We start from the raw sequence: 27,331 nt of genomic DNA on the forward strand, positions 1-27,331 counted from the left end.
ATCAAACCTGAGGTGGCATGGTTTGCCTGGTTTTGGGGGACTGCAATCCTTAAAGTCTTTTTCTTTCTTTCTTTCTTTCTTTCTTTCTTTCTTTCTTTCCTTCTTTCTTTCTTCCTTTCTTTCTTTCCTTCTTTCCATCTTTATTTCTTCCTCCCTTCCTCCCTTCCTTCCTTCCTTCCTTCCTTCCTTCCTTCCTCCCTTCCTTTCGTACTTGTTTTGGTAATGGTATTACACTTGTGTACCCCTATCCAAGACCATATCAATCTTGGTGGAATTTTTTTTGTTCTTGTTTTTAGGGGTTTTGTCTGATTGGTTGGTTTTTGGTTTTTCAAGACATTTCTCTGTATATCCCTGACTGCCCCAGACCTCACACTGTAGACCATACAGGCCTTGAAATCATATATCTGCCTGCCTCTGCCTCCCAAGTGCTGAGATCAAAGGCATGCACCATCACTGCCCAACTTAAATCTTGCTTTATAAATACTAATAACATTTCTCTTGTCTATCTGTTCTCTCTTTTACAAGCCCAAGTCATGAGTCTTCTAGTGGAGAGTGAACAAAGACATTTCTTCTCCCCCACAGGCTGGGGATAATAGGTAAAACGGGGGACTTTGGTAGATGACAGATGCTGGTCTGGGTTGGAGTATTGATGAAGTTTAGGACTTTTATCTGTAATAAAGTAAGATTGGAGGTGGGAACCATGACCTCTGTGAACCACATTTTCTGAAATGATTCTCTGGTTCCAGCTTTTGACTCCTAGTGAGATCCAGTAGCAGCTGGCTGGTGCTGCCCATTGAGGCTCTTCTGATAGGCCAGGATGTGTCACTGACCATTGAAGGTAAAGGCAAAGTGTGATCTTTGAAGAGGTGTGATACATACCAGAAGAACTGTGTCATTTTAGTCATCATACATACAGACATACATACAGACATACATATATACATACACACACACATGTATACATACATACATAGGGCCTTACATTGTCTTGGCTGGTCTTGTGCCAATTCTCTTCTCCTTCCCTCAGCCTCATAGCTACTGAGATTTAAGCCACCATGCCAGGCTAAATTTGTTAATGTGTGCTAGTGGAAATCTGACAAGTCTGAAAGAGAACGGACTTTAAGGGAGTGGGATCAATGGAGAAGGGTTATAAACATTGCACTGGATCAAACTCAGCTGATTCAGTGCTACAGCTCAAAGGGAATGGGAATGGTTCTAAGAGTCCTGCTTGTGCCTGAGCCACAGTTAGAACAACTCAACATAATGAAATATCTCTGTAGAGCAAAATACTTAGAGGCTGAGGAGTTTTAAGGGCTAGAATGAGATTTATATCAGATCGAGGACCTTCTTGAGACAGGTGAGCTTCACCAGAGGACCCTTCATTGTTGTTGAGAGCAACATGCATACAGCTCTGGTGCCCTCGTGTGCTCTACAGGGGCTCTCTCTGTCTTACGAGACATCACAGTGAACCCTGCAACCACTGAGACAAATAGAAGTCAGAGTGATAGGACCAAATGTGGGCACTAGATTACCAAAGACACATTGGCTCTTCTTAGGCTGATTGCATCTTCCTGGAGAGTCATTCCTTTGAAGCCCACATTCATTCCAGTGTGATGGCATTGAGAGATGGGAGTTTTAGATGGTAATTAAAGTTAAATGATGTCTGAAAGTGAAGCTGTAATCCAGTGCAGCATGTGTCCTTAGGAAACCAAGCAAAGGACATCAGGGACCTCCCTCCATGTATGCACTGAGGAAAGATCTCACAAGAACATAGGAAGAAAGCAGGAAGAAACCTGACCCCGACAACAGTTTGGTTTTTGACTTCTAGCTTCCAGAACTCTGGAAAAATGTGTGCTGCTGTTCAAGCCTTCTAGTTTGTGGCATCCTGCTAGACATGGCAAGCTGATTATACTGCAATAGCCGAACAGCTCCTCCCAGTAAGAATTCACCCCCAAGAACACAGGGCTTAATAAAGGAGAAACTCTTTAATGATGATAGCATGCAGCAGATCTTAATTAATGCTCAAAGGGGCACTGGCCTCAAGTAGAAAGTTGTCACAGTTTACACAGGGTGTATTTTACCATTTTAATTTCACAAAATCTTCAAAGCCATTGAAGGAACCATCTTGTCTCAACTGTTTCTTAATTATGTATTCTTGAGATTTCTTTTTCCCAGACAGTTTCTCTGCATATACCACTGGCTGTCCTAGAACTCTCTATGTAGACCCGGTTGTCCTCAGACTCAGAGATCTGCTTACCATGTTCTCCCAAGTGCCAGGATTAAAGATGTGTGCCATCATGCCCAGCTCTTGGAGTATTTTTATAAAAATATATGTCTGATCGCCCATGTAAATACTTGTACTTACTCCTATGGTAGTAATGGTAGTACTCAAAACACTTTGATCTCAACTTTGACTTTATACTAAAGGCAGATGTGCACAAACACATCTCATATTCTCATTTTCTCTTTTCTTTTTTGAGACAGGGTCTCATGAAGCCCATGTTGGCTTCTAACTTACTATGTAATGGAGGATTTCCTAAAATTTATGCTCTTCCTGCCTCCACCTCTCCAGTGCTAGAATTACAGGTGTATAACTACAGCCAACTCTTAAATATGCATATTTAGATGTATGTGTGTGTTTCCAAAACTGTACCAGGTTATATTATTCTAAATTGTTTAACACTAATGAGAGAATTATTTTTAAAAACACGCATTTGCTGATGTGTTTCCCAATCCTGCATATTCAGAAGAGAACGAGCTTGACTCACATGTACAAACATACCCTGCACATTTGTAGAAATACTGCCTCAAAAGGTGCATAAATTTTGAGTATGGATAGAACTTGCCAAATTCCCTGGGAGCAGTGCTTCTTGAGTTGTGTGGAGAAAGCAATCTTATTTAAGATTGTAAATGAACATACAACTAACTCAGATTCTACCCCCCTCCCCCCGCCACATCTAGGAAGAAAAACTCGGTAATCTATAAAAACCGGAAGTGGGAAAGAAAGACTAAAACCAGAGATTCTGGTATGCTGGAATATTGTTCTCCCTTTAAAAAGCCTACAGGGATAGAGTCAACTTGAGTAAGACTTGGGGAAGAGATCTGGTTAGGGTTTGACGAAGTGATTGCCTTTTGTGTATTACTGAAAGGAAACTTCCTAATAGATGGGAGTCTCTGGCGTTGATGGTATTATAGTGTCCAGTGCCTTCAGAGTATGTATTTTGCCTTCCAAGAATCTTTTTTAATTATTTGTTTACTATATAAATGACATAATACAACCCAAATTCTGGTTAGCTGTGATGGCCGAGTGGTTAAGGCGTTGGACTCGAAATCCGATGGGTTCTTCCCGCGCAGGTTCAAATCCTGCTCACAGCGTAAGAAAGCTTCAGACACAGCTCTCTGTGCAAATGTGATTAGAATTAAGGAAAAATAAGTTTGTTTTACTCCTGTGCTCACTTTTTTTTTTTTTTTTTTTTAACTTTCTGTACTTACCTTAGAAATGCCACTGGTCATCTTTAATCCCAGCACTTGGAAGGCAGAAGCAGGAGGCCTGCCTAGTCTACGAAGCGAGTTCCCAGACAGCCGGGACAACACAGAAAAACAAAATAAAACAAAAAAGAAAGGAAAGAAAAAGAGAGGCGAGAAGAAGGAGGGGAGGAGGAGGGGAAGGGAAGGGAGAGGAGGACAAGGGAAGGGAGGGGAGAGGAGGGGAGGGAAAGCGAGCAGAGGGAGGGCAAAATACTTTAAATAGTTACAGTTCCGTAGTATTTAAAAAGAAGAAACAAAAAATCCAAAACCAAAGGGGGTGGGGGGGAGCTGTTGGGAACCAAAACGGAGTAGAATTCCAGAGCTCATCTGATATGCCAGGCAGGTGGAAATGAGTTAAAGGGAGGATTCACTGAGCGGTTTGGACGCTACACAGTAGCACTGCGCGGCATTCAGCATACAGGCTGACCCCGAGCTGCACCAGAAAACGTTTGTCTCTTCTTACATTTTTAAGTGTTTTCGCTCACATTGTACACTTAAGTAGTTAGTATTCAGCCGAACTTTCTTTTATATTTTAAAGACAGCTCTCTAGGTAAATCCGGAATGCTGGGATCTAAAGGCTTGCCGCCACGTCTGGCTCAGCTTAATTTTCAACTGCACTCTGGACTTTCAAATTGCTGCACGAATTGAGATTGTAAAACTTAAAATACTTAACTTTGTGATTCACACCTGTAATTCCAGAACTCCAGGAGGCTGAGGCAGAAGAACTGCCAGTCCGGGCTACAGAACGATACTGTTTCTAAACGTAAAAATTAAAAGAAGGAGGTGAGGAAAGAAGGAAGAACAGGGAAAAGTGGATTTTTGTTTTACTTTTTTATTCTGTCAACGGGCTGGCGGTAGGGGTTGTTTCATGTCAGAGGAACCAACTGCGTGTGTTAATAATGGAAATTGCAAAGTGGAAAGACAAGTTTCTGTAACGCAAGTGGTGTAAATTGTGCAAATCAAACATTTGTTGAGTTTACTTGGCTTGAAACTAGGGCTATAATTAATTCAAGGTTACAGCTAATAATAATTAGAGTAGAACCTCTTACCCATGGCGGGCCAGTGGCGCAATGGATAACGCGTCTGACTACGGATCAGAAGATTCTAGGTTCGACTCCTGGCTGGCTCGACCGTGTCTTTTCTTAATATAAAGGAGAAACTTCCATCTATTCAGATCCGTAAGAGAAACAGATTAAGTCTTGAAAAGCCCTGATCTGACTCTTATTATTTCTTTGTCTTGGCTTACATCAGTGAACAACATACAAACAGAAAAGGACTATCTATAGTCTTGAAACATCACCAGTAGGGGATATGGAAAACACTGTGTTGAGGTAAACAAGTCAGTACTGCATGTTGTTATTGAAATGAATTGTCCAGACCACCAAACCTAGAGTTAGGATGTATCACCGGTTGCCAGGTGATGGAGAAAGATAATTTTGAAGTCAGGAAACAACGACGGTGTTGTAACACATGTACACGAAAAACCAGTAAGTTGAACAGTTTAAAAGGCTGAACTTTTTTGAAAATCATAGTATCAGAGGAAAAAACTAAAAATTGATCAATATTTTATTGGCTCATCCCCAACCACCCGTCCCCGCCCGGAGCCGGGCTCCACAGTTGGCTGTAGTTCTGTCTCTGAGCACCTCCAGGAGTGGTGAGAGTAGGGACAGAGACTGACTCCAGAAAGCCGGCTGAGAAACTTCCATATTTGAAACCGATCCTAAACAAAAATCCAGATAAAATTAAGAGTTAGAGAGTAGAGGAAGGCCGGGAAGTGCAGCTTTGGGACAGTGTTTGAGCAGGTGGACCTACATTCTTAAGTTTTCCAGGACGTGAGGTTTGAGACATGGAGAAGGGAAGGGGTCGTCAAGGCGAAACCCGGAAGGAACACAGATTAAATTAAAAGTAAATTGAGATCCTCACCCTATTCTCCATATCTTACTCAGATCGGATAGTTTGAGTTTCAAGCCGTGCTGGAATTAAAAGAATGACGTTACACCGCGCCCAGACTGCGTCTACTCCAAGCTCAATTGAGATAGACGGCGTGAAAAGAGAGCCGCCTTGGATTTCCTCGTCTTTCTCATGGAGAACCATCACTAACCCACAGATTCCACTGCGAGAGTAGTTTGTGCGTAGCGTCGCTGAACGTCGCTATTCAGTCCTCCTCAAGGCACTTGGGCTATTTCGGGGTGGCTCGCTCATCGCCTCCCCCTCCATTGTCCGTTTTCTTCGGGCTAAGGTGCCTGCAAATCCAACAAAATGACCAGGCCGACTGAACTTGAAACTGCGATAATTTTCGTTATCCGCTGCACGTACACACAGCGCTGTGTTGAAACCTGGAATGCCCCCTAACTTAAGGAGTGCAGATAACTGAGTGATGTATAATTAATTTCTTGAACCATATATGAGCTAAGGTATCCCAGTACCTAATATACTCTGAAATCCAAGGAAAGGCAGAAATGGGACCTGAGCATATGAACATGTGATTTCACCCACACTTGGAAAATAAAGATGAGCTCCCCAGAAAAGAGGACAGGACAGCTAGCTTCCCAGGGAGATACAACTCTGTATTTTACAATTATAATGACGTGCTGACTCTAAGTGAAGGGCTCTCTAACAGGCCCAAGCATGGCAAACGTGGTGCTAGTAGGTTTTGCTTTTTCCCTCTCCCTCCCTCTCCCTTGCTAAACCATTAGATTACATTCCTAAAGCTAGCCCCCAACGTCTATTCCTTTATTTAGCTACTGATCTATTCCTGAGACTAAATACCAAGGTCCAGCAATCAAAATTCAGTATTTGGCTTGACACTGGCTAACATGTCCAATCAGGACATCATCTTAGCGCAGGCTTCCCCTTTTCTACTTAAAACCACTCTGGCAGAAATACCTGCTAGTATCTTAACCTGTTTCAGGGGGAGCTGCCTCCCACCCAATTGTCCCTCCAGAAGTTCTTTTGTGTTGAGAATTTGATGTGTGGGTGTGTTCTGGGCCAATTCCAAGCTTTCCTCCCTCCTTGAATGTGCGCGAGAGTGCGTGTGCACACACACACACACACACACACACACACACACACAGACAGTGTGGAGCGGAGAGAAATTATAAAGTTCATAGTATCACTCAGAGAAATTTTCACATTCTTGCTGAAAATTGAAAAAGAAGAAAAACCTTTCTAGCATAGATTAACCTACTCTCAAATAACTTGATGAATTGGGCCCTCTAGAAAAGGTGTTTACAAAGCATGTATCTGATGACCGAGATGCACTGGAGGATATATAAAGAACTCTCAAAGGTCAGTGACAGGAATGCCATCCATGCAGAGCACCATGATGCCAGGCTGTAATTCCAGCATTCGAGAATCAGGGGACAAGGATCTGGAGTTCACCATCATCCCAGGACTTGCCTGAAAAAGTAAAAATAAAAATGAGCAAATATTTTAGCACACACAAAAGTATGCATACAAGAGCTAAATAAACAGAAGAGAAGATGCTTAGCTCTTTGGAAATACAAATTAAAGTCACTGAAATGCTTGGATGTTTAGCTTAAAATAGCAACAGTCAGTAAAGATGTGGACAAACGAACGTAAACACTCACTCGCTGCTGGTATGTGGCTTTCAGAAACAACTAAGCCTGCAATGCAAAGGTGATAACAGGACATTAAGAACACACCCCACTGTGGAGAAGGACAGGCACATATCCTTAAAACAACAGTAGCCAAAGAGCAACAAACTACAGCCTCCAGGCCCAAAGACAGTATCATTACACACAGAGATGCTCCAATTACACGTTTTCTCTTCTCAAATAGTAATCAGACCAAGAATATTTGGTCCTCCCCTCTTGTGCTCCCTTTTTTTAGAATTATCTTTGATCATTGGACTGTCTCCTACTCATTTAAGTACATTGAAAATCCCATTATTTGTTGACTGATGTTTTCCTAAACTTTCTGGCTAAACCCTCCTGTGAAGAATGATCTGACAGCCTGCTCTGAGGCTGTCCTACCTCTGGCCTACCCGCAGGATCCTGGAGAAGCTTAATCCCAGTGGAGAGCTGTGTTTCTTTCCTCCTTGATCCCAGAAGAGGAAGGACAGGCCGGGTTTCACTACCTTCCACTTGTCTCAACACTGAAGATGGTTTCCCCAGTGTCTTCTCCTGGAGTAAACTGTCAGCAGAATCCAAGTTTCTCTAGATGTAAAGTAGACTTAGCCTCCCCATCCCAAAAAGTTCCAAAAGTGCCTGCTTGTCCGAGAGGTAAAATGAAACATTCAAAAATTCTAAGTTTGCGTAATAAGGAAGGCTTGTCCCTTAGGAGAGAAGAGGAGTGCAGGTTTTAGCAAGAGGAGTAAAGCTTGAACGCACAAACGTGTATCATTTTGATTTTTAAGTCCACTAAGCCAGGCAGCAGTAGAAATACTGTATTCTGTGACACTGTTCCAGATTATAAATGTAAGCTGAGTGGTTATGAAGTTGCATCTATGAAATCTGGAGTTAGGTTTAAGAGCATATGCAAAGGAAACAAAGCCTTATGGTGCTGCTTAAAAAGGAAGAAAGAAAAGCCTCATATCGGATTAAAACAATCAGACCTCTGTATATTAGTGAAATCCCAGCCTGTGAAATCAAAAGCGAGTCCCACTTACACTAATATATAGACGAGGGTTTTAAAACATATTATTCTATTGTTCTTCTTGCACTATACAGTAGAATCATTTGTGGATTTTATTTTTTTAAATGCTTGTCTAAAGAGTTTAAATACATGTGAGGCTGAAGAGATGGCTTGGTGCTTAAGAGTGCTTGCAGCTCTTGATTCTCAGCTCCCATTTTGGGTGGCTCACAAGCACCTTTTAACTCTAGGTCCATAGTGTCCAGTGCTCTCTTCTGGCCTTCCGTGGGCACTACACTTAGATATACATACATGTACACATAAATAAAAACTTTTAAGTTTTTAGAATTTAAATACTCATATATAGCAAAAATTAATAGAAACATATATAGGTTCACGTGTGTAAAGAAGTTTAGAACTAGAGACTTGGATATGTGAATAATAACAGGTATAGAGCAGATATAAGAATGCTCTCATATCTGCTGGTGGGAGCTACACTGATTCAATCATTCATGAAAGCACCCCAAAACTTTATAATCAAGTTTAGAATATCTATATCTAAATGGTTGTGCCCACCTGTAATCCCAGCACCAAATCAGAAGAATCAAGAGTTCAAGGCCAGCCTTGGCTACATAATACCCTGTCTCAAAGAAAAAAGTTCCTTTCTTCTAGTTATCTAGATATTCTTCTAGTTTGGTATGACTCTTACACCCAATATTCAAAGAAACAGAGTCATGGGTAGGAAGATATTAATGGTAGCATTAATATTGACCTTTCTAAATCGAATTAAACCTTGGTGCCATCATTGGATAAGGAAATAGCTAAAGAGTGGTAAATACTATGCAGCCATGAAAAGTAACGGAGTACATGTGACTTAGAAAGTCCAAAAACAACGTCACATAGTAAGAGTCCCCCTTACTCACGATCTCTGGGCTTCCGATGCTTTTACTCCTACTTTGTCATCCTTCGGGTTTGTGTGTTGGCGATTTTCAACACTTCTAATGTTCTGCATACTGCAGCGTGGCGCAAAGATAGAGCAAAGTCTCTGTTCAACCTGCCATCATTATAGCTAGGTTTAGTCTGCTTTACTGTGTGATTGTCCATCACTGGGGAACAAAGATGTGGCCAAATGGTTCTGTAATATACACACATTTATTATCAGAGCATGGATATTTGTTCATTCATAATTGCTCATATTGGATAAAGTTTTCCTGTCCTGACTTGAGACTTCTCAAACACTTATCTCTTATATCCTCTTTGCAAACAACGCCTTGGCCTTTTGTGTCAGTAGTCAAGAAAGCATCTCCCTAAGCGGTTCTTGAAAATGTTGGAATGAAAACCAGTCTGGTCTTTTAACCTAAGTATGGGAAGGTAAGAGGCTCATTCAAGCAGAAAGAGGAGCATACAATGCGTAAAAACATTTCCTTACGTAAAATTTGCCAGGAGTCGACCTAAGTTTCTCTGCCTGGAGTTCGTGTAGAAGGAAGCTGCATAGGAGCGTTATCTGTTTCACGGTTAGTCTTGGGGCTTTCATTTAAGCTGTTGAATTTAAAAATCTAAAGTATGTAAATATTAGGGTCAAAAGTATGTAAGTAGTAGAGTCTATATTTAACCAACCCAGAAAAGCAAAGTGCACTGTGTCAGGGTTTCCGTAGTGTAGTGGTTATCACGTTCGCCTAACACGCGAAAGGTCCCCGGTTCGAAACCGGGCGGAAACATGTCATGTTTTTACAGATTCTAAAACCTTACACAGAAACTTTATTTTTAAACCAAAGACTGCCAAAGAAAAAGACAGCAGAAACGCAGCGTAAGTGTTTTGTCCTGGTAGATAGGGTGACTCATTCACAAAGATGAGCAGACGAGCTCATCTGAAACAGACACGGGAAAGGGAAAGGACATTTCAAGAGTTAGGGCTTAAAGAGACTTCCAAACTAAGGAGCGCCGGTGGCAAGTGAGCTCTCTCCAGATTTCTTCCAGTCATTTTCAGGTTTGTTTCTATTCTCAGGCCTCCATGCTGTCTTTTAAAAGCCTCAAAACAGTCTGGCCTGGAATTCACTCTGCAGTCCTGGGGAGCCTTAAATGAGTGGCAACCCTCCTGCCTCAGTTTCCTAAAGTGCTAGGATTACATGTAGGAGTAACCATGCCTGACTTCCAAGCCGTTTTGTCTTCTTTTCTATCTTTTGTTTTGCTTTGTTCTTTGTTTCTGTAGCTGTTCTTTGGGAGGACGCCGCGGCATACCCTGACTAAACGCTCAGAAGCTGTCCCTGTAGAAACAAAATTAAAACTAGCAATGCAAAACCGAGCATAGTCAGTTTACCCTTAACTGAGTTGAGCCCTTAAGCTTCAAATATCGTTCCCCCTAATTTTAAAAAAATGTGTAGTTTTCATACACACTTTTCATAACTAGTTTATTTTTATTCTAAATTCGAACAATAGCTAGTTTTCCTTGAACGATAACTGCTGATATTTTTTAAAGGGTGAAGAAATGCTTCTCCCCTCCTGTGTTGTGTGTGTGCCTTTGTGCAGTGAGTGAGCACGTGAGCAGTAGGAAATCAATGATAATGATCATACCAACCGAGGTGGTGGGCTATCAAGAGAGCAGTCAGGGGCAGGCAACCCTCTTAACGAAGCTCACAGGAACGAACGTTAAGAGAAGCTTCCACCGTTTGCTCTCTACCATCGCACCAAAGAAAGAAGGTATCCTGGACCCCAGTCCTAAACAAAGGAACATATCCTGTAGCACACACAAAGTAAAAGTACGCAGACAGTAACTGGACATCGTGGCCTCGAGTCGCCGCGGAGAAGGGGTGACTCTGAGGACTCTGGGCGGGAAATCTTGATAAACTAGCAGTCTACCAAAAATCAAGTCAGTGCACTGGAGAAAGCGAGAAGAGTGCTTAATTGCAAACCAGCTACCTATCTCTGACCATGGCTCTGCACCAGTGCCCTAGCAGCGCGCCCGCCGCCTTCTCCCAGGACTTTGTGGGATCCGAACTACTGCTCCGGAGCCTGAAGAGTACCAGTTAGGGAGAACCTCCTGGTGAAGTCACACCCGCGGAGCAGAACAACAGGAAAAGCTGTCACTTGGTTGCCTCATTTTCGTAGTTCACGGCTACAACCTTCAGAATATTTAACTATTTAACTCCTTATCCATCTCCCTCTCTCCTTCCTCATTTCCATTATTGTTTGTTGTTGCTGTAGCTGTTGTTGCTTTAATGTATTGCTTCCAGGAATTTCCTGCCCCTACCAAGAATTTTTAAACCAAACATTGCTACTTGGCAGCTTCCCCGTGTGTGTGTGTGTGTGTGTGTGTGTGTGTGTGTGTGTGTGTGTGTAGTCAGCCACGTTGATTTCTGAAGACATCGTGTCCCGTCCAACCCTCTCCCCAACTTCTTCAATGCCTGGAGATCCTAGTCCCCTCTAACCTGTTCGCTAGCCTTTGTGAACCTAAGCTGCTCCACTTTGAAGATGACCTTGTTAAAGTAATCAGAATATCCAGATGTCTGGCCCGGTCTTTGTCTCTCCGTTCCCGTCCTGTCGTCCTCTGCCCCCTTTCCCCGCGCGCCCCCAACCTCTGGGGATTTTTGTATGAAAATAAAGTGTGGACAGACTCGCAGAGTCCTTGGTGTGTTCCGTCCCTGTCATGTAAGTAGCTTAAGCCAATCAGTCTTATTTGCAGGAGGCGTTGGAGTCTGAAAAAGGGACAGCTACCATTTTCAAGAGGGACAGTGGCAGTAGGACGATGAGGGAGACTTGCTTGAGGTAAAGGTTTTGTGAAATTTACAATCTGCTCTAGTGAACATAATCTGAATCTGAGTGAATTTTTTTCCTATTTTGAGAATGTCGATATTGCAGACAGATTCATAAGTAATGATCAAGTCTTCTCGCTGTATATTTCTGAGAAATGTATCTAGTTTGTATGTAAATACCATCAGGAATTTGCCTAATATTGACCCTGAATGTAGTCCCTTCCCAGCACCACTTTCTTTGCTCTGGTCCTAGTATGATCAATCCAGTGCTGGTACTGACTCCCTTCAACAACAGATCGCAGTGAAGAGTTCCATCCTCATTTCATCTTCAAACTCTTTTCCCAGCATTTGTTGATTCCTAGGATATATCCTTCCATCTTAGTCCTTCATTCCACTCCATGGAGATGAAAAGTATGTTGTACATTCTCCTGTAAGATTGTCTTCAAAGTTAGGCTTCTTCTTTACTGTAAAGACAGCATTAGTTTATCCTTATAAAAGTAAAGTATTCTATCATCTTGAAATTATTGAGCAGATGATAAATTATGAATAATTTGATACAATCATTGTGAAAATTTAAATGCAGGACATAAACATTTATTTTATTAAAAGATTTATTTTAAAAAATATTTATTTTAATTTTAATTTATTTTAATTGTGTGTATGTGTATGTGTGTGTGTACATGTGCACATGTGAGTTCAGGTGCCTGTGGAAGCCAAAGTCATCAGATCCCCCTGAATCTTGATTTAAACTCCTTTAACGCGTGCGCACGTGTGTGTGTGTGTGTGTGTGTGTGTGTGTGTGTGTGTATGTATATAACGAAGAAAACTCATCCAAAGCTTTGTGTGATGATGTATGCTTTTAATCCCAGAACTCCAGAGGCAAGCTCAGGCTGATATTTGTCAGCACTAGGCCAGCCTGGTCTACAAAGCAGGATCAAGGACAGCCAGGGCTGTTATACAGAGAAATAGAGAAACCCTGTCTCATAAAACAAAAACAAAACAAAACAAACAAAAACACTCATATAGGAGTAACACTCTATATGCCATAGGAATTCATGTGAGGCCAAGGGAGTCAGACTTACCCAGAACACCGTGAGCTATGGATTTTAAGCAGAGAGACACGATCCCTTTCTAAGCCAGTTTTTCTCTAGAGTCTTTAACGTTAGTTAGCCCTCCCCATACTCCTTCCTCCACCTTGCCTCCTCCAGCCCCTTCATTTAGCCCTTTCTGTTCTTTATTTCTATATCCCCCATTACTTGTGCTTTGTCCCCTTCCCCTTGAGACCCACCTCCTCTGACCCCTCCCTGTTTCCTGGCCTCTATAGGTATTAAACAAATGTCTAAAGATTCAAATCTATCATCCACAGGAGACAAGCATGTTGGTCTTTCTCCGTCTGGTTACCTCACGCAGAATGACTGTTTCTAGCTTCCTCGACGGATTAATACATTTCATAATTGCAGTTTTCTTTATAGCTAAATAATATATCATGTGTAAGTGTACCACACTGCATTTCTACTCTGGGTGGAGTAAGATAAAATCACAAAGTAGTTTTAATTTACACTTCCTTGATGACTAACATTTAAATTCACATTTAATTTACATTTCTCTGATGGCTAACATTTTAAAAAATTGTTTCTCAACCATTTGTATTTCTTCTTTTGAGAATTTTGTTTAGTTTCATGCCCCAATTTTTAATTAAGATGTTTTCTTGGCATTTAGATTTTTTTCAGCTTTTTGAATAGTTTAGATTCTAATCCTCTTTCAGATGTATAGCCAATAAATTTTCCAATGTTGGAAGGCTGCCTCTTTCCAGGTAGAGATGATCCATATGGCTGTTGAAAGTGATTGTCAGAGGCAATGGGAGGTACACACTTTTTTTCATCAAGTCCTTCTAAAGGAGGGTTTAAGCTGCTTTTTATGATGCTGCATTAGACTAGAACCCACTGTCGGTGAAGCACAAAGACTACATCTTTTCTACCTGTTATGTCCCCTGTTTTTATGTTTCTGTTCAGGACCCTGGGATCGATCTTCAATGCTGAAGAAAAAAATTACAACAGAAAAGGAGAAGTGTGGAAAGTGACAGAATACAGTGCTTGTGGATAGAAAGCCTGGGAAGGCTTAGCTGACAAACCTGTGAACTACAAAGCAGTTCAGTGTGGCTGGAGCACTGAGCCCAAGAGCAAGGGGCTTGACATCGAACTGTGACAGCAAGTGGCTAGGTTATAGACAGTTTCAAAGGCCACTTTAAACGCTCTATATTTTACTTTGAGTAAGGTGGGGAGTCAGGAGTGTGTCCTGAACCATGGAGGGAATGGCTGGTCTCATATTTAATGGAATCTCCTGTCCACTAACTGGAAATGACCATGTGGCAGAAAGAGGAAAACCTTTAAGAGGTTTCTTAGACAGATCAGTGAAATGGTAACCAGAAGGGAGAGCACTGAATTTGAGAAGTTGTCAAATCTTTGATACAGTTTTAAAGAATATCTAGCAAAATTCATTGAAGAATTGTCACAGCTGGGTGATGGTGGCGCATGCCTTTAATCCCAGCACTTGGGAGGCAAAGGCAGGCAGATTTCTGAGTTTGAGGCCAGCCTGGTCTACAGAGTGAGTTCCAGGACAGCCAGGGTTATACAGAGAAACCCTGTCTCGAAAAACAAAAACAAAAATGATGACGGCCGGGCCGGGCGTGGTGGCGCACGCCTTTAATCCCAGCACTCGGGAGGCAGAGGCAGGCGGATTTCTGAGTTCGAGGCCAGCCTGGTCTACAAAGTGAGTTCCAGGACAGCCAGAGCTACACAGAGAAACCCTGTCTCGAAAAAACAAAAAAACAAAAACAAACAAACAAACAAACAAACAAAAACGACGACGACAAAGAAGAAGAAGGAGGAGGAGGAGGAGAAGGAAGAGGAGAAGAAGGAGAAGAAGGAGAAGAAGAAGGAGAAGAAGAAGAAGAACCCTAACCCTCTAGTTAGAGGGACAGCAAACTGTATATAAACTATGTATATTACTTATGATTCTCATACAGAATGGATGGCTCAGCAGTTTAGAATACTTGTTGCTCTTGGAGAAGAGCCAAATTTGCTTCACCTACATGGTGGCTCACCATCATCTGTAACTCTAGTTCTAGGGGTTCTCACATTTGTTTTTGGCCTTGGACACCAGGCACAAACATAGTGCATACATATGCAAATAGGCAAAGCACTCATACACATAATTTTTAAAAATCTAAATTCTCTCACAGTGCCTTGAAAGGAATAAAACATCAAGCTAGAAGAAGGATAAAGATATTTACCTTTGGCAATTAATTTTTTTCTCCTGTATCCCATGCTGCCTCCAACTTGCTATGTGTAACTGAAGCTGACTTAACTTCTGTTCCCCACCTCACCTCCTGAGTGATGTGACTACAGATGTCCCAGTCTTGCATTAACACACCTGGCTACTTTGGTGCTAGAGATTAAACCCAGGGTGCCATACATACTAGGCACACATTCTACCAACAGAACCACATCCCAGATCATTGTGCCTCTGAAAAAACGATAACCATCTTAGAGCTTTCTGAGCATTAAAGATTAAGGGGGCAAGTCCTGTGGATTTATGAAGAAATAGCAACTCATGGAGAGGACAAACAGGGGTAAGAATTCTGAGGCAGCATAAACCCACTGTGTTCATATGCTGTACAGAGTTTTAAGGAAAGAGAGACAGGGCTATAGGTCAGAGAGAGTGGTGAACATGATATGGGAAACCTAGAAACAGTTAAGGTAAAAATTTGGGATCAAAGAACAAAAGGGAAACTGATTCTTTGGACAACCAAGGATGTGCTAAAAGGCAGAGAGGAAGGACTAATAAAGAGTAAAGGGAAACTGGGTGTGCAAGAAGAGGTACTAAGGTAAATGGGAAGAAACTGGAGGAGGGTAAAGTATAAATGGGGAATGGGAAATCAGCGTGGGGGGGGAAAGGCTGATTGTGGCAAGGAGGAAGGAAGCACCAGAAGAGGAGATGGGGAGGCGGGGGGGAGAGCTGGGGCAAAGAGTATTGCAGTGTCATCCAGCCTCTACAGACTCTGGCGTCCGGCTATGCGTTAGCAGTTACTACTGACGCTGAACCTGCCAGGAGAGGCATCCCAAATGAAACAGGAGCTTCTCATGAAATACAAAGCCCAGCCCTGAGGACATATTATAGGTTCTCAGTGATGGACAAAAGAGCAGAGTGCCTGGAACCCTTTCTAACACAGAACACTGGGGAGAATGGCAGTCAAGGCTCCGTGGTTGGGATTCTTGCTTCTGGTTTCTCTCTGGGGACTGTCAACTCCAGGTAAGATGGGGTTGAGGGTCAAGTATGGAGACTTACAGAGCCCAGGCTAACACCGATGCCTTCCTGTTTCACAGCCTTGCTTCTCAGGCGCCTGAGAGAACACATTCAGAAGTTTCAGGAGAGCTCTAGCCTACACCCAGGCTTTGGCCTAGGCCATGGTCCTGGGGCTGTCCCCAAACAAGGGTGGTTACAACAGCCACTGGATCCCTTCAATGCATCTGACAGACGAACCTTCCTGCAGGTGAGGCGAGTAGAGGGGGCCAATGTCCACTGCACTGTCTTGTCAGTCTGTATCCCCAGCTCCAACCCCAGTTCCTTGCTTTCTACCCTGCCCTGCATACCTGTAATCCTAGAGCTTAAGAGGTGAAGACAGGAGAATTGGGTGTCAAGATCATCCTGGGCTGCCTAGTGAGTTTGACGCCAGTGTGGGTGACATAAGACTGTCTCCAGGGTGGGAAAAAACCCAGCCAGTTTTAACATGTAGCAGAACTCCAAAACAGCCTTGAAATCAGTAGTGACAACGGGTATTCAAAAATCACAAGAAGCAATAAACAAATGTACCCCTCTTCATTGCCCTCTCTGTATATAACCTCCAATGGTCGCCACACTGTTCCTGAATCAAGCTGGTCACTACTTACTTTATAAGGACTGCTTCACAAAATAGCAGAGGCCTCCCATGCACCAGCCAACTCCCTCTGTCCCGAGGACTTAAAAATAAAAACATCTACTATTTTTTAAGGAAAGATACTTTATTACACACACTACAAAACACAGCAAACTGGGCAGTGCATTCCAGGGCCTCCAATATCTACCTCATAGTTATGTGCTCTAGACAAGCCCAGCTAGGATGCCACTAAGTAGATGGGGGAAATATTGGAGAAAAGGCTGGAGTGAGGTGGAAGGGAGTCAGGATGTTCACTGACATTTCTTTTTCCTCATCTCCACACCTAGCGGTACTGGGTGAATGATCAACACAGAACTGGCCAAGATGTACCAGTATTTCTGCACATAGGAGGTGAGGGCAGCCTTGGGCCTGGCTCAGTGATGGCAGGTAAGACGCGAGCAAGGTGTGGACCAGGAAGGGAACGGCAGATGACAATATGTGAGACCTGAGCTCATACTCAACTCACATCCACCTCTCTACCATGCGCTTTCCACAGGGCATCCTGCGGCACTGGCCCCTGCCTGGGGGGCCCTGGTGATAAGCCTAGAACACAGATTCTATGGTTTGAGTATGCCTGCTGGGGGCCTGGATCTGGCCCTGCTTCGCTACTTGTCCAGCCGCCATGCGTGAGTGGAGAAGGAAGGTGTTTGGACAGGAATGTTCTGTTAGTCTCCACCGCTGTGTCTTAATCTTTCTCTGTGTTCTTAATCTTTCTCCTGTCATCTCTAACTCCTTCTCTCCCTATTTCCATCTTTCTCTCACCCTCCATTCTCCTCTTTCTATCCAAAGAATGCTAAAGCGCTCACTGTGGGCTACTATTCCAAACCACCAGAATCTCTTAGCGACATTATCCCCATATACTCTGTGACTGCCCTTGACTCCCATGTAGAGAACAGGAATCCTGTCTCAGCATAAATTATTAGATCAGGACTCTCCAAGCTCATTCCTTACATGTGCCAATGCTCAGAAGAAAGTCTTTATAGGAGCCATAGGGTTTGCAGTTAACTCACACTCACTCACACAGTGTAGCTCAGGTTTTGGTGTCATTCTACACAGTGGCCCCCAGGAGTGTAAGGTTCGACTTTGGCTCCTTTGCAGGTTGGCTGACGTGGCCTCTGCTCGCCAGGCGCTGTCCGGCCTCCTCAATGTATCTTCTTCCAGCCCTTGGATCTGCTTCGGAGGCTCCTACGCTGGCTCGCTGGCGACCTGGGCCCGGCTGAAGGTCCTCAGAATTCCTCGGGTGGGCGGGTTTGGGGAAGTCGGCCTGCAGGGTCTGGACCAGAGGTAGCGCGAGTGTACTACCATGCTCCTCCCTAGCCATGCACATCACTGGGGCCGGAGAGCGACAACGAGCGCAGGCACCCCTCCTCGTACTAGGCTGACGCCCCTCCTTTCGTAGTTCCCCCACCTAGTCTTTGCCGCTGTCGCCTCCTCCGCACCGCTGAGCGCTGTAGTGGACTTCTCTGCCTATAACCAGGTAAGAGCTCAGTGGCAGCGGGGAGGAGGCAGGGGCGGGGACCGGGTCTCCCCCAAACCTGCAGTTTCCGGACGTCCTTCCCGCGTGCCGCAGGTGGTGGCCAGAAGCCTGACACAAGTCGCCATAGGAGGATCATTGGAGGTAGGCGGGTTGTAGAGTGTGGAGGAAGGCGAGGGAACCGGAAGAGCTCGGGAAAAATCAGTGCAGAATGGGGACCAGCCTTAGGACAGCCGGGTTGCGCAAGACCTTAACCCAGGGACGCAGTCTAGTTTTGCAAGCTGCTGGAACTGAAAACTGAGGAAGCTTCTAGAGAGGAGGGGCCCTGTCGGGATGAGTGGGGATTCAAATCAGAAGGGAGGGCTGGGCTAGAGAGAAACCAGTAGAGGGCGGTCCGAGGAGGGGCGTGGTGGGTTAGGGGTGGAGTCATCGAGGGCGGAGCTCTAGTGAACTCTGTCTACCTGAGTGAACGTCAGAAGCTAAGGAGGTTGCGGGACACTGGGAGGGAAAATTTAGAGGACAGGGAGTGAGGTTGGGAACCTCCCCAAGAAGATGCAGCTCCAAAGAAGGAAAGTCAAGATCCCCCCGCGAAAGTCGCTTCTCGGTTTCCGAAGTGTCTGGCGGCGGCCTCCAAGGCCTTCACGGAGGTGGAGCGGCTGCTGCGCGCAGGCCCGGCGGCTCAGGCTGTGCTGAGGAAGGAACTGGGCGCCTGCGGGTCCCTGGACCTTGCGGAAGACCAGGCGGAGCTGCTGGGAGCGTTGCAGGCGCTGGTGGGCGGCACCGTGCAGTACGACGGGCAGGCGGGAGCGCCGCTAAGCGTGCGCCAGCTCTGCAGTCTCCTGCTCGGGAAGTGGGGAAACCGCAGCCGCTCCACGCCCTACTTGGGGCTTCGCCGGGCTGTACAGGTAAGCCAACCAGACGCGCGTGTAAGCCATTGGCTAACGGGCCAAGGCTGAGCGTCCACCTTCACCGAGCTCAGACGACCGAAATCCTCCTCTTCACCTTAGAAACCTTATCTGTAATAATAAGGCTTGCATGTCTCATCCAACTGATAGTAAAATTACCTTATTAAGTAATCAAGAGCTAAACACACAGTATAAAAATGTAGAGACCACAAGATTACTATCTCTTCTATCTTGTTATGTGGTCTTGGCAGCAACCGTGTCTGGCAAACAGCTAGTGCACAACAGTATTTATGACTGAAGTGTTAGGGAGCTCAGAGATCAGACATAAGGAGTACACACACACACACACACACACACACACACGACCCGTTCTACAGTTAAAATTCTGCCATCACTTTTCCTGCTCTAATTCTGGACAAGGTTCTTTAAGAACAAACACGTCACAAAATTTATTTCATTAATTTCTCAGGTGAAAGCCACTGTTATTACCCCACTTACAGACGAGTAGAACGGTTGCCTCTTGCCTGGGATCTCACGGATGATAAAACCTAGGACATGGGTTACAAGGCCCCCTCTGGTGGAATACCACTGACTACTAACACCCAGAAAACCCTCAAGAACTTACCCTTCTCCTCATGCTTTACCTGTAGTCCTACTATATGCCGGTGGCCGTGGCTTACTAGGAGAAGAGGGAGCATACAGCTATATATAAATAGGTGAACCTATACGTGCATGTATGTATCTCTTCTAGATAGTCTTGCGCAGCATGGGACAGAAGTGTTTAAGCTTTTCCCGGGCAGAGACAGTGGCACAGCTGAGCAACACCAAACCGCAAGTGTCTGGTGTGGGCGACCGGCAGTGGTTGTACCAGACATGCACTGAGTTTGGCTTCTGTAAGTGACCCACTTAACTCCCAAACCGAAGCATCTTACAGATGGTCTGAACTCATGGTCACAACTAACTGACCTTCTGTAACTGCGAAAGTGTCTGACTGGAGCAAGTAAACAGCCACCTCCTATGTTACTCTCAACATAAAAAAGGCCCCTCCTTCCTTGTGCTTCCTGTATTCTATCTTAGCAGATCTCTAGCCTTTCTCACTGGGCTAGAAACCTTATCCTTGTGCCTCTTTCCCATTGTCTGGATGTCCTGTCAAGCACCGAGTCTTACACACTTGCAACTTGAGTAAGTTTTCAATCTTCCCAATATCTACTTCTTACTCTGTGGTCCTGACAGAGTTGCCACACACTGCTGCAGGAACCCAGGCTTTTTCCGTTTCAAAGCTTGTACTTCACCTGTGCAGTCTGACTTCTACACCATGGCCAGAGAAATCTTCCTAAATATGGGATTGCATTTCAGTGACTCGATGTTGTAGTTGCCAGGCAAAAAATACAGGATGACTACTAGTTAAAATCTAAACTACAGAAAAGAAACAAAAATAATGCAGATTAAAAACTCATGCATGAGTTTAAAACAGATTAAATCTGTTTTTAAACAGATTAAAAACACATGTACAAAAGTAGTGGGGGTTTTGTGTATCTAAATATAGGTATCCTGTATCATTTGTCAAATTTGGTCATTCCATCCCAGAGTTAAGGCTTTGTTCTCTTTTTGGGGACAGAGTCTTACCAGGTAGCCCAGGTTTACCTTCAACTCACAGCAGTCCTCCTGCTTCAGCCTCCGAGTGCTGACATGACAGGCATATGCTACCACACCCAGATCAGAGTTGAATTCTACATTCTTCCTACACTTTCTGAAGACAAGTGAGGGTAGTGGCATGAAGTAAAATTTCCAAATTCCACTTCCTGTCTGTGTGCTTTTGGACAAACTTGGGCAAGTGCCTAACTATTATTAACCAGGTTCCACATCTCTAAACTGAGAATAATAACAGTACTTTTCTTACTGCTGTTATAACACAGCTTTGCATATTTTGGGCTGCCCAATGCCCCAGCCCCCTACAGCTTAGGAATTTGGCACATCCTGTTCAATGTACCAGACTGATCCATTTCCCATTTTGTAGGGTTTGCTCATCTTCCCGTCTCACCTCAAGATACCCTTCCCTCAATATCTTGAATCATCTCTATAGATTAAAAAAAATGTCCCACTTCTGTTATTCTGTGTTCTTTAGTACATTCTAATCTGCTAGCATTCCATCTCCCCTTCTGAGTGCTATAACAGCAGAACATGGACCTATTTTGGTTGCTACTTTCTGCCCAGTATTGCCCGAGAGAGGTCTGAGTGCATTGTAGGTGCTCAGCAAACGTGAAGGAAGGAATTCATGTGAGGCCAAGGAAGTATGATTTACCCAGAACACTGTGAGATATGGGTTTTCAAGCAGCGCGGACATGATCCAATTTGAGAAGCAGTCATTCCAGATTCTCCCTCCCCTCTACTCCTTTGCATGCTCATGTTTCTCTCTTCCGGGTTGGTTATTTCTTCTTTTTGTTTGGCTCACCCATCCTAAGTCGAGGCCTTCTTCTTGCAGGATGCCCTCCCTGGGCCCATGTGTTCTCTCTAGGAGCCCTACCTCCTGTCCTTTTCTGTCACAGCCCTGTCACTTGAGAATGTAATGATCTGGGATGTGCGGGTCTGTTGGGCAGAACTGTGAACTCACGAGGTCACTACTGTGGGTGTTCTAAAAATTACTATTGGAGAAGAGCAGGAGGCTGTCTATATGTATTCTTTACACTTCAAAGTATTCTCGTTCCACAGATGTCACCTGTGAGGGTGTTCAGTGTCCTTTTTCCCAGCTCCCAGCACTGCCCTTCCAGCTAGAGCTGTGTGAACAAGTGTTTGGTCTCTCACCTGCATCTGTTGCCCAGGCTGTGGCCCAGACAAACTCCTATTATGGTGGCCAGAGCCCTGGAGCCACCCAAGTACTGTTTGTTAATGGTGAGTGTACCACCAGGGCCTGGCTCTACAACATTGTAGTCCCAGTGCAGTACCATCCTCTCCTTTCTTTCCAGGAGACACAGATCCTTGGCATGTATTGAGCGTAACACAAGACCTAGGACTGTCTGAGCCAGCCCTTCTAATTCCTAGTGCTTCCCACTGCTTCGATATGGCACCTATGAGGCCTTCAGACTCTCCCAGCCTCCGCCTGGGGCGTCAGGTAAGAGAAAAGGCCCTGAATGTCTTATATTCTCACTCACATACTTATTTGTATAACTTGTCTTTTACTGGTGCTGAGTTCTGACTTCCAGAATGTTCTCTATCTCTTCTTCACAGAAAATCTCCCAGCAATTACAGGATTGGCTCAAAGATATAAAGAAGAGCCAGAGTTGATGTGGGATCAAAACCCAGCCCTTTGACAGTCCCATCACAGGAACTGCATCCTGGCATTTTTCTTCACTGTAGAAGAGAAAACAGCTGGTTTGGAAGGAGGAAGTTCCTAGACTTGGGACTCAGTGCCTGTTCTGCCTGCTTGTTCTCAATTTATCTTCATTGCCAACTAGAAGTTCTTTGTCACAGATTAGTATAAATGTAGGCAAATGATTACTGTCCTTTGTAGGTAGTGATATTCTGTATGGTAAATGTCAGGGGAATGTGGCTTTCCATGCTGGAGCCTTCTTCTCCCAGATAAGAATCTCGCTTAAATTCTGCCTCTTCCTTCTTGACTGGGCACCCACTGCATTGAACTCTTCACATCCTGACTCTGTCGCTCCGGAGTTTTAGTCGGTGGCGGTTAAACCTCATTGTCAGCCTACCTGCATTTAGAATCACATTGGAAACATAGCCCTGGACTGACTGAGCACCTTTGAGCACGTTTTCAGTAAAGTTATACGAAAGAGGAAAGACACGCCCGAAATGGCGGTAACACCCATTCCTGAACTCCCAGCTGAATAAAAGAAACGGTGAGCACCAGCATTCATTTCTCTCTGCTGTGACTGTGGGCATGATGTGAGCCGCTGCCTCACAGCCCAGCTCGCGCACCTCTGCCACTGTGATGGGCTGTATCCCATAATGCAGCCAAAGCAAGCCCCGCCCTTCCCTCAGTGTTTCCTGTCGCTTCCGTGGTCACAGCTCCAGGAAAGGGAACCAACAGTCTGTCTCTGCATTCTGTGTGTTTCCGTTTGGAGGAAATGGCTACACAAACCTCCTCCTTATTTTGATCTTCCTTTAGTACCTTCTTTACTCCCTTCTTCTCCCCACAAGCAAATGTCACCACTCTCCAGTACTCTAGCTTCTTGCCTGAAAAGTCTTGAGTTCTGGCTAGTCCCCCTGGTTTTCTACGTCCCAGTTTGGGGGTTGGTCCCAAAGCTAGTCTCTTAGGCTGTAGCACAGCTCACCCCTATGAGCAGCTGCCATTAATACTAGGACATAGGGAGTCCAGGGGAGTGACGGACTCTAAGGGGCAGGTTGAGAATGAGGGAAGGCTAGACAGAAAAGGTGTAACCTCTCTCTGTGAAGAAGTTCAAACCCAGAGAACAAGTTTTAACACTTAGGGCTAATCTTAGTTCTGCTTACAGAAACCACCCTGGGTCTTTTATTATCCTTTAACCACAGTTCCTCACCCGGTGTAACTGTAGCATGTGTGATGGCCTTGCACATGGTGTGTGCTTATCATCTGTTAAGAGAGTCATGCTGCACTTCCCCCCAAAAGGAGAATCATGCACTTCATGCAGAATCCACATACGTGGGGTTTCCCTCCTACTATGCTGCATATGCCTTCTGCAAAGTTCCTTGCAGTGTGAGACCTGCATGGATTTGGTCAACCTTCTTCGCTCTAACATTCTCAGGCCTTTTGGATAGGTCTCATGTGTCTGACCCGTTCTGCTCCTGCCTTCGAGGTCTTCAGGCACTGTTGCACACCTGGGAAGTGGGTTGGGGGATTTTAGGATGAGTGTACATCATTTGCTGGGACTGAGGTGCTGGGAATGCCTCATTTACATGAAGAAGAATTCCAGGTGCTTGCTAAACATGTCCTTATAGGAAGAGGGGAAATTAAACCTGTAAGTTGGCCACCAGGCTAGTGACTAATTAAACAGTGGTGGAGGTGGGAGTTGTAAGGCTATGTGCCTCTGGGCATGCAGGCCAGATCAGGGAGGGAGTAATTCTTACTCCTGCCAGTCTCAAGATGAGATGTCCAGTGTGACATGTCTGCACCTCACTCTTACTGGTTTAAAAAAGCTTAAAAAAAAAAATCTCAACCACAGCCTCCCTCTTTTCCCAACCTGTTCCTAGAGGCACTCTCCCAGACTTGCAAAACCAATAATTTAATGAAACCACATCAACTGAAAGAGGACTACTGTAGAGGAGAGGGAGACCAATGAAAGGAGGAGGTCAAAGGACAATGGGGAAGGAGGATGAGTAAGAGCAACATGTATTTTATTTTATCAGAGCAGAAACATTTTGTTATTATTTTTCTTTTGCCTGTATGTTTTAATCTCAGATATACAATTAAATACATTAAGTGAGCACTAAAGGGTTTTTTTTTTTTTTTATGAAGGCTCACTTCTGGGTTAGATGAAGCCCAGATGATTGTGAATGCTCTATTTGCATTAAATATGTAAGACTGGCAGATATAACAAAAAAGGACCAGGAGGAACACAGCATTGCATCAGCCTTGTCAGTCAGACACAGAACACGTCTCATGTTTACTAATCCAGTATGTGCTGGAATCCATAGAGCTAGTTAGCCCATGATGTGTAATCTCAGCCAGCCTTCAATTCCTCCAGGAAATTCACAGGACAAAGGTGCAGATAGAAATGCATTTCTTTTACTTTGTAGGTCTGTACAACGTGAGAAAGGAGATCGATTCCAGGACTGACTTGGAGAGAAGATCTAAGATCAATTAGCTTTTCTAATCCCCTTCCCCCAGTTTTTTCATCAAACAGGGAATGCTCTGCTTTGGGGTGCTCTGCCCCACATAGCTAGCTGTTCCCAGTCTGCTTTGGGTTCTCTGCCCCACATAGCCAGCTGTTCCCAGTCTGCTTTGGGTTCTCTGCCCCACATAGCTAGGTGTTCCCAGCACTTGTTACAGGAGAGAGGACATTGCCTGGGAGAAAAAAAAAAAAAAAACTTTGGAGACTCTAAAACACAGTTGGGTTGAGGGAGCCGAGGAAGATAAGAACAACAAATCTGGAATTCAATGGTACTTGTGTATGCATCGCACAGAGGGGCTCATCCTCAACTTGGCACTGTTAGCAGCAATTGAGCTAACATTTCTCCGTGTGGTGCACAGATCCACATGGAGACAAAACAAACTCCCATACAATTTTTTTTACGTTACATTTAGCAAATTTAATGACAGGTTTTGTGCACTTAAGAACAAGAATGGCCTTACTATTTCCTCAGTACACATTTGAACAGTCTTACAAAAGCTGAGGATGGTAATGTTTTAAATATTTTTAGCATGTAGAATTACACAAAATGTTCTCCTATGCAGCTACTTCAGTCTTAACAAGATTTCAGCATTCTTTCTTTCTCCTGTTCAGGAATTGGAGCATGAGGCAAAGGTGTGATTGAAAAGACCGTTTTTGAGGGGTTGTTGGTTAGCATTCATGACCTAATTCATTCACCAACTCCAATAAGGTGTATCGGGAGGAAGTGTCAGATTGTTAAATTGTTCAACTTTATGTTGCCCCATGCCAACCCTGCTTGATCTTTGCTTCGTCCTGTTGTAAGGATCCGGAAGGTGAAATACAAAGAAAGACTGAGTTTCTTATTTAAAGAGTGCCACAGCCTGTGCCCAGCTCTTCCCAGACTTTGGCTCACCAGAACAGGAGCTAATGGGAGGCACTGCCTGCAGTTCGGCTTTTTCAGAGGTTGCCATTGGGAGCTGGGCTGGGGGGTGGAAGTCCAATCCTGGTTTGGCCCGCAGAGCACAGGCTGCCGCCCCTCCCTCTCCTGACTACCGACTACTACTGCAGATCTAATGTCTGCACTTCCCAGTGAGAACCACAATCCCCTAACTAGAAGAATGTTGAAGACACCCACAGATCCACATTGTTTCCTTTTCCCTTTTTATTTTCTTCAAAGTATCTTTTATTTTAAACTAAAACCATCTACAGGTATAAAAATCCTCTCCCCACCAGAGAGAGGCAATTTGAAAATTCAAGATGTCTTAAATTGCCTTTGATGCCTCCTAAGTCTCTTTCCAGTTAAGCAACGACCATGTTTGTCACAGGGTTTGGGAGAGGAGCCCTACCTGGAGGGTCCGTTTTACAGTAACTGAATTCTCATCAGTATCCATTAAAGCAAGAGGTAATTTGAATAAAGATGTTCTTCTGGCTGGATTAAAAAGATAACTGAGGCAGTCAGAAATTAACCTAGAACCTTCTGATCTAGTCAGACATGGTTCCATTGAGCCATTGGCCCTTGTCTAAGGTCTCGCTACTGTGGTATGTTAAAATAAGGCTTTAGAATTACTGCCCCCTTTAAAGCTACTAGGCAACCATTCATTCTGACCTTCCCCTCTCTACTCCTAGACCCTACCCTGCCTGGCAGACACTCCCCAAACTTCTAATTTTTTTTACCCTCAAGCACTGCTTGTCATAGAATGCACCTGTTACTGGAGAGTTCCCAGGGTCAGAGCCTGGGTCCTTGAAGCCCTAACAAGTCAACCTACATCAATTAACAACAATAGTGCCGAGTTTAGAAAGGAGACTTACTTGACTTCACCACGTTTATAATAGCAACAGGCTCAGTGATCTGCCCCTCCTCTTCCAGCCTCACATCCATATTTTGCAGGTCCTCACATGAGGTTCAGCCGCTTACTTATTTTAATTTCATTCATTTATTTACTAGTGTTTGGGCAGGGGGTTCGAGGACATCTTTCACCAGTCAGTTTCCCTTCTTCCTGTGGGACCCCACAAGCACCTTTACCCCTGAGCCAGAGACCCAGCTTTAAATAAAACAATAAAGTATACACAATTCACAACTAAGTAGTCCTTGTTAAGGAGTGTTCTTACCCAACACCATCCCTGATAAGTTCTCAGAACTGTGTGAAATTCCTCTCTGGAAAGATAAACTCCCTTTCTGGCTGGTTGGGACCAAGACCCCAACATTTTTTTCTCCTCCCAGATAGCAATTACAAAGCACCGCTTCAATGGTCTGATAGCCAAGGAGAAAGGCTGCTTTTTTGTTTGTTCAATTTGAGACTCAATGT

At 44.3% G+C, this 27,331-nt stretch overlaps 1 protein-coding gene and 3 non-coding genes across 4 annotated transcripts; all 4 read left to right on the forward strand.

Annotated features, from left to right (window-relative positions):
- The first annotated feature begins 3,293 nt into the window (after nucleotides 1–3,293).
- Trnas-cga (transfer RNA serine (anticodon CGA)) lies at nucleotides 3,294–3,375 on the forward strand. The gene has a single exon. It is a non-coding gene; the product is annotated as a tRNA-Ser (tRNA).
- A 1,209-nt stretch (nucleotides 3,376–4,584) lies between these two features.
- Nucleotides 4,585–4,657, forward strand: Trnar-acg (transfer RNA arginine (anticodon ACG)). The gene has a single exon. It is a non-coding gene; the product is annotated as a tRNA-Arg (tRNA).
- Nucleotides 4,658–9,766: 5,109 nt separating this feature from the next.
- On the forward strand, nucleotides 9,767–9,839 carry Trnav-aac (transfer RNA valine (anticodon AAC)). Its single transcript has one exon. It is a non-coding gene; the product is annotated as a tRNA-Val (tRNA).
- Nucleotides 9,840–11,049: 1,210 nt separating this feature from the next.
- Nucleotides 11,050–24,545, forward strand: Prss16 (serine protease 16). Its single transcript, XM_085830851.1, has 12 exons — nucleotides 11,050–11,137; nucleotides 16,256–16,422; nucleotides 17,133–17,232; nucleotides 17,342–17,471; nucleotides 17,944–18,067; nucleotides 18,245–18,322; nucleotides 18,416–18,463; nucleotides 18,934–19,224; nucleotides 19,976–20,117; nucleotides 21,934–22,113; nucleotides 22,188–22,333; nucleotides 22,450–24,545. Exons 1-12 carry the CDS (start codon nucleotides 11,050–11,052, stop codon nucleotides 22,504–22,506), a joined length of 1,551 nt encoding a protein of 516 aa, XP_085686977.1. The 3' UTR covers nucleotides 22,507–24,545.
- The last annotated feature ends 2,786 nt before the right edge of the window (nucleotides 24,546–27,331 follow it).

This window comes from Mus caroli, unplaced genomic scaffold, assembly GCF_978045245.1.
Source record: "Mus caroli unplaced genomic scaffold, Mus_caroli_1 scaffold_15, whole genome shotgun sequence".
NCBI classification, from domain to species: domain Eukaryota; kingdom Metazoa; phylum Chordata; class Mammalia; order Rodentia; family Muridae; genus Mus; species Mus caroli.